The 7,428-nt window shown below is 52.9% G+C and overlaps 1 protein-coding gene across 1 annotated transcript; it reads left to right on the plus strand.

Moving 5' to 3' along the window:
* Window positions 1-4,646: 4,646 nt before the first annotated feature.
* Window positions 4,647-7,003, plus strand: LOC138566236 (msx2-interacting protein-like). Its single transcript, XM_069643312.1, has one exon. It carries the CDS (start codon window positions 4,765-4,767, stop codon window positions 6,835-6,837), a length of 2,073 nt encoding a protein of 690 aa, XP_069499413.1. The 5' UTR covers window positions 4,647-4,764; the 3' UTR covers window positions 6,838-7,003.
* Window positions 7,004-7,428: the final 425 nt, after the last annotated feature.

The following is a 7,428-nucleotide window of genomic DNA, read 5'->3' on the forward strand; positions in this document are numbered from 1 at the left end:
CGTGCATTAACGGCGTCTTCGCTCTCAGCAAATCCTCTGCTATCAAGAGGCAGAGCTCGCATCCAGTGAAGCAACTGGACCCAGCGCCCCTGCACAAGATGCAGGATGGAGAGCCCGGCATTTACCTATATAAGGCAAGCGCAATATCAACCCAGTTCCACGGGGAAAGAAAGGGCGAGAGGGGCTAGGAACTTTCCGAACCTTCCAAACACTAATACCTTGGTTTACCCTTGCAGACATCTCACTCTTCAGCTTAAACTGTCGGTGGGAAGGGGGCCCAGTCCGGGAGCAAAACGAACCCTGCGCCTAACACTGAAGACAGTATCCTCGCCAGATCAAGACCTGCGCCTCCGGGGGAACCAGGTGAGCGTTACAGAGCCCTCAACTCATTTGTAGTTTACCACCATTTCAAAACGGAGGGCATTCATCTTTTGAGGGATACACTGCTTGCAGGGGATTGGATGGTCAAATTAGATCTCAAAGATGCTTATCTGGTAGTCCCTGTTTTTCCCCCTCCCTGTTTTTTCCCCTCATCAGGAGTTTCTTCAGTTCCATTGGTGGGGGTCTCCTTTGGCAGTTTGCCTCTCTGCCGTTCGGCCTATCATCAGCCTCGTGGTATTTCACCAAACTAATGAAACCAGTGATGGCATGCCTCAGGACAAAGGGGATCGGGAGTATAATTTATCTGGACGACATTCTTTTCTTAGCCCAGGATCTCCGGATTCTGCACGGTCAATTGGATCTGACAATCTCCCTTTTGCAGGATCTAGGGTTTGTTATAAATGCCAAAAAGTCCATATTTTGTCCTACTCAATGTATCCAATTTCTGGGCTTCAATATCGATTCAAAGCAGTGCAACCTCCTTCTCCCAGACTCTTAAGGATTCGGAAAGAAATTCGCCTCATCCAAAAGCTGGGGGTTGTGTCCCTCCGACAGTTAGCGAGGGTAGTGGGGATGTTGTCCCCGTCTATTCAAGCTATTTTTCCGGCGCCTCTTCATTACAAGGCTCTTCAACGTCTCAAGGGAAGATATTTGCACAAGAGCCTGTTTTATGCTCAAAAGGTGAAGCTGGATCCGGAAGCCCAATTGCAGCTTCTTTGGGGGCTCAAACATATGAATGCCTGGAATGGCAGAGCGATCTTCTGACCCTCTCCGGATGTGGTTCTCGAGTCAGACGCCAGCAGAGCCGGTTGGGGGGCCAGGATAGGTCAGATTTCCACAGGGGGGAAATGGCCAGATCAAGAGAGACTGCTTCACATAAATTTCCTAGAATTGCTTTGCGGTTAAGAGCCTTCTCAAAGATCAGGGGAATTACTGCGTCCTCCTTCGGATGGACAATGTGTCAGCGGTTCGATATATCAATCACCTGGGGGGGACCCGCTCGAAGGCCCTAGCAGACTTGGCAAGGGAGTTCTGGCATTTTTGCCTGGACAGAAACATTCTGCTTCAAACAGAGTATCTTCCGGGGATAAGCAATTCAGTGGCAGACTGGAATTCCTGTTACCTTCAAGACAGCAGCGATTGGATGCTGGACAGGAGTATATTCACATTGATTCAGTCTCTTTGGGGTCCCATTCACATAGACCTTTTTGCCTCCCGTCTCAATTGTCAGGTTTCACGGTTTTACAGTTGGAGACCGGACCCTTGAGCTCTGGCGACCGATGCGTTCCTCCAGGACTGGTCAGCCCCTCTCCCCTATACTTTTCCTCCATTCTCCATGATAGCCAGGGCTCTGGTACAGCTGCGCAGGCAGTGCACTACCTTGATAATAGTGACCCCGTTCTGGTCTTCTCAGGTTTGGTTTCCTACTCTCCTAGAGTTGGCTGTGGACTTTCCTCGCCTTCTTCCTTTTCATCCCCAGCTCCTGACGGACCCGTTGGGTCGCCCTCACAGCCTGGTCCTTCAGGGACACCTTTCCCTTATGGTTTGGAGGATTTCAGCTCTTCCTGGTGCTTCAGAGGCCTTTCGCAGGACTCTATTAGTGTCATCAAGGATTCCTGGCCAGCCTCCACCAAGACAGGGTATTCATCAGCCTGAGGCCGCTGGGTTAGCTGGTGTTTGGTTAGACATCTCAATCCCATGTTTGCTCCTCCAGTAGACATAGTAAACTTTTTTGTGGAATTGTTTAAGGAAGGCAAAGCCTATCGAACAATTAATGGGTTTAGATCGGCGATAACAGCTGGCCACGTTGTGGTTAAAGGGGAGCCAGTTGGTAAACATTTCCTGGTCAGGAAGGCTCTGAAGTCAATTAGAGTTAAGGTTCCTCCTAAAGCCAGTTATTCAGTTCTGTGGTATGTTAATAAGGTTTTGAATTTATTTATAGCGTTTATAGGTTATTTATTTATTCATAATCAAGAATGATCCCTTCAACAACTTTTTTCACAGCTAGCAATGCTGTTATTTCTTGTCTCCATTAAGAGAGTATCTGTTATTAGAGCTCTTGATGTGGACAAGATCTTCTCTCCGCAGGGAGTGACCTTTTTGTGACTAAAAGAACAAAATGTATGAATTATTCTATTTCTTATCCGGCATTTCCTGAAAATAGTAAATTATGTGTGGTTCAGTGTTTGAAATGTTTTGAAGCTACAACTGTGGATTTTCATTCCCCAGGTACCTCTTAGCTGCTTATTTCATACCGTAAGCCTTATAAAGCAGTGTCCTCAGCTACTCTGGGTAAGTGGGTTAAATGGGTGATGGAAGAGGCTGGTATTGACATTTCTTCCTTTGGAGCCCATTCAGTTAGGGGTGCCATTGCATCAAAAGCGGCTCTCCTTGGTGGAGGGTTGGATCAGATCCTAAAAGCAGCTGATTGGTCCAGGGAGTCTACTTTTAAGACGTTTTATCATAAACAGATTGATCATGTGGGGTTCAATGTGGTGCAAGGGCTTTAAACTTGCATAATATGAGCCTCCTTGTCATGCCATAAAATACCTAATACCCCGCACTATCATGAGTGGGGGTTTAGATTCTATTAAAGACAAGGAGGCGAGTATTATCCCGCCCTCCCACCCAATGCTAACATCTGTCTCCTTTTTCAGCTTCGGGTTGATCACCTTGGGGAAACTGGATTAGTGGAAGATCTCCGGGGTCAGCGCCTTGATGAGTTGCCTGAATGTTCTTTAGTTGGACTTTGGACCTTTTATGTTTTGCTGTTTAAAGCGTCATTTGCAGCTTCAGAAGAGGAGTTGCTGTTAGAGTAAAGGACATTTATGGGGGTGGGTTCATCCTGATTGGTTGATGGACTGTTTCTTAGCCCCCGTCTTGGACTGGGTTCCAACACTGTGTGCTTATGGATTATGTGTTTTTTCTGTTTTAATAAGAAAAAAGTTACTGTTTAAACAAAAATTTTCTTTGCTGCTTTTTTGTCAGTAGTAAAGATTGAAAGCATAATACTCGCCTCCTTGTCTTCAATAGAACCTAAACCCCCACTCACGATAATGCGAGTGATTAGGTATTAATTGCGGCTAGGATAGATATAAGCGAGAGAGTGTGAAAAATAACATATTTTACACGGAAAAACCGGGAATCTCCTGTGTAAATCAGGAGGTGACACACACCAAAAGTGTGAGTTTAGCGGTATGAGGGTTGGGAAATAGCAAAACACCTAAAAGGTCCAACTAATAGCCCAAACAAAAAAGGGCCCTGGAATGGAGGCAGGAGCTCAAATGTAAGTACTGTGAGGAGGAAGAGTACGAGCAGGAATAACGAGGATTGTAGGTAAGTAAACGGAGCATTCGCGAAAACCAAAGGATTAGGGAGAGTAAAATGGAGATGAGCGTTACCGGTAAAATAACAACACGAGAGAACCAAGCGGCGAAACGGCAAAATGGTTGAGCAGTCTGTGAAAGCAATGGCGGGCAATCGGGGCATGTGCAGTGGAAGCCAACTGCCAGCACGCACGCACGCACGCACGCACGCTTGCCTGGCGGCACGAGGGGCCGCACGACAGCCGACATCTTGGACAAGGAGCCATCCGAGAACAAAAGACGGATTAAAGCGCGCGAAATTCGTCGAGTCCCTATGAAGTATGCCGCACTGAAAAATAAAAATAAACCTGTGTAAAGCCTAACGCGAGTTCTTTTTCGAGTTATACTAAGCAATTAGTGGATTTTGTTTTGCGCCTCGTTGAGCCATTGACATGACGTCATCATCATGCAGCCGACTATGCGTTCAGCGGGCTCCCTCCGAGTAAAAGAGCGGGCTATGTAAGTGCTCCCCGCAGGCGGGGGTGACGTTGTTCAAAGGCAGTGCGCACAGAACAAAGTGCGCGCACGGCGCCCTGGCGTCCGTGGCAAAGAGGGGCTGCTATAGGTAGTGGCTCAAATTGAGCGAAAAAGGACATTTTTCACAAAACTAAATAAATAAAAAAGCGAAACATAGTTGCTTCAGTAATTTGTAGCGCAAAAGGTATACAAGAAAACTATGTTCATGTTTCATTTAATTTGAATTTATATGTCACTGTGGCTTTTTCGCGTCTTTGGAAACGGTGAGGCGGGAGTTAAATTCTGGAAGCACGGTTAATTTCCGGTTTCACGTGATGGGTGACTCTGTTCGTCAAAGATGGCTGCCGCGTTCGAGCGGCGTCACAATAGAAACAGAAGACATCTCCCGCCTCGCCATTGATAAAATAGTACTTCTTTTGTTTTCATCACTAAAAGGAAACACTGCGAAACGGAAGCGGTCTTTTTAGATCGCGCCTCGACGGAGAACTGCGAGTCTGTGGAGGCACGCAGATTTGAAGGCGGTGCGACACGGTTTGGCAGCATGGATGCGGGAGACGCACGCAGCAGGCGCCGGGCGGCGAGGTATGCCAGCCCCAGCCGCGGAGGCCGCGAGCGGGGTCTTAACGGGGCGAGCGGGGCCTACAAGTCTGACTACGCGAGCCTGCACGCGACCTCCTCCAGGCCCTTCAGCCGCTTGTACGATCGGGTGGGCTCCGAGCGGCACAAGGAGCGCTCGCCTTACACCTCGAAAGGCCGCTTGGGCCGGAGCCGGGATCGCTCGCCTTACATCGCGAGGCAGCGCTCGCCCTACATCTCCCGCTCTCCTCTGGGACTTGGTTCGTCGTCGTCGTCTTACGCGCTGAGGCGCTCCCCGGTGGGGCTGAGCTACGCCCGGAGCACGTCGCCCTACCTCCACGCCATCTCCAGGGCCCGCTCGCCCCTCGGGCTGGGATACAGCAGCAGCAGCCGCTCACCGTACTCCACGTCCAGGACCCGCTCGCCGCTCTGGCTGGAGTCCAGCCGGCGCCTCTCCCCGCTGGGACTCAGCGGCTTCAGCAGCCGCAGCCTGTCTCCATCTTCTCACATCTACCTGGGCCTGCCGCCCCTCCGGCACGAGCGCTTCCTGCGGGCCAAGGACGTGTACGCCAAGGCGCTCCCCCCGCCTCCTCGCAGGGCCCCGCGCTACAGGAGCCGCTCGCCTCACTACTACGTGTCCAACCACCGGTCCCCGCCGCCGCCTGCGAGGTACGGCAAGGAGCGCGCCCCGCGCACGCGGCGTTCCCCGGCGGCGGCCGCCGCCACGCCGCGCTACCACATCCGAGTCAAGAACTTCCCGGCGCACTACTCGGACGAGAGCGTCCGCCAGGGCCTGCAGTACAAGTTCAAGAAGTACGGGGCCATCCCGCGCGTGCAGGTGCACGGCGAGGGCCCGGAGCGCTACGCCGTGGTCACCTACAAGAAGGAGAAGGAGCGCGAGGAGGCCCTGGCCGACACCAAGGGCAGCACCTTCTTCGGCGTGGAGATGGAGGTGGCCGCCTGGGAGGACCCCGACAACGTGACCAAGGGCAAGGAGTGGTCGGCGGCGGCCATCGAGTTCCACCAGGAGATCTCCATGACGCTCTACGTGGGCAACCTGGGCTCGAGCACCACGCCCGAGGACCTGGCGGCCGCCTTCAAGCCCTTCGGGGAGGTGCTGCACACGGAGGTGAAGATGGCGCGGCGCAACTACGGCTTCGTGCAGTACAGCGACGCGCGCAGCGTGACCAAGGCCATCAAGGAGATGAACGGCCGCGTGCTGGGCAAGAGCAAGGTGTACCTGGGCTTCGGCAGGAACCTGCCCTCCAGCGCCGTCTGGGTCTACGGCCTGCAGGACGCCGCCATCACGGAGGCCGTGCTGACCCGCCACTTCGGCCGCTACGGACGCTTGGTCAAAGTTCTGCACGACGCGCCCAAGGGCACCGCCTTGGCCTTCTACAAGGAGCGCTACGGCGCCGCGGCGGCCGTCAAGCTGCTCCGGCGGGACACTATCGAGGGACACGTCGTCAAGGCGCTCTTCGCCAGCACCCGGGTGCAGCAGGCCTTCTGCCGCGCGATGGAGGCGGCCGGCCAGGACATTGGGGAGCTGCGCGACTTGATGGCTAAAAAGGCCGAGGATGAGGCGCAAATGGGGGAGTTGACCGAGGAGGAGCGCCTCATGGTGGCCGAGGCCAGCGACGAGGAGGAGGGGCCCATGGTCGCCGAGGCCAGCGACGCGGGCAGCCAAGAAGAGGAGGACGAGGAAGAGGAGGGTGGGGAGGAAGAAGGGGACGACGAGGAGGACGACGCCCAGATAGACTCTGTGCACGAGGACGCCGAGGTCCTCGACGAGACTGAGATTCTCGAGGAGGCCGAGGTCCTCGACGAGACCGAGGCCCTCGAGGAAGAGGACGACGACGACGAGGAGACCGAGGGCCAAGGTGAGGACGAGGAGATGGTAGAGGAGGATGAGCAGGAGGAGGAGAATGAGAAAGAGGAGGATGAGGAGGAGGAGGAACCCGAGTCTCGGGAGGAGGCCGAAGGCGATGCTGCCAAGGAGGACGGCTCAGACCCTCCTTGTGATGGACCGCCCAAGTGACACTTTTCATAATGCTTAAGTGTAGTGATTGAATTTTGAGAAGGTGGTTTGGGGGAGGGGAGGGGCGGGAGGGCTAGTTCTAATTTGGAAATGTTGTGTTGTCACAAATTAGTTATCTTAACAAAAAATAAAAACCGTTTCTTTATCTTGTCGTTCAACCTTTCAACAGGTGTCTGCTACCTCCTTGGTTCCTATCTTGCGCCACACTCCCGAGCCTTTCTTTAGCATCATTTCTTGTGACTGTGGTTTTTCCTTTCAGCTGCCCCCCACCTAGTACCCGAGACTTGGATTACTTTTTGTTGTGTCAGACTTTCGTGTCTGGCTGGCACCCCGTTTTGGCTTTCATATGGTTAATGGGCGAGCGCGCGTACCCAGCAAAAAGATGCCCCTACACTACAGCCTGTAACACTCGCACATTTGGTGCGAGTTCTAAATTCCTCCAATTCCTGGGTAAAGTTAATTATGTGGGGGTCCACGCATGTGCCACAGGACTTCGCACCGAGTGATGTACACATATGGGGCACTGCCAGCTTTGTATTCTAGCTCCTGCAGTAGACCCGAGAGCTGTACTCGGCGCTTTATCGTCTTCCT

The sequence above is a fragment of the Ambystoma mexicanum genome, chromosome 1p, assembly GCF_040938575.1.
Source record: "Ambystoma mexicanum isolate Mex_15411 chromosome 1p, UKY_AmexF1_1, whole genome shotgun sequence".
Lineage (NCBI taxonomy): Eukaryota > Metazoa > Chordata > Amphibia > Caudata > Ambystomatidae > Ambystoma > Ambystoma mexicanum.

Bases quoted from the DNA above. Each gene is read 5' to 3' on its own strand.
- LOC138566236 (XM_069643312.1), top strand. From the start codon at position 4,765: ATGGATGCGGGAGACGCACGCAGCAGGCGCCGGGCGGCGAGGTATGCC.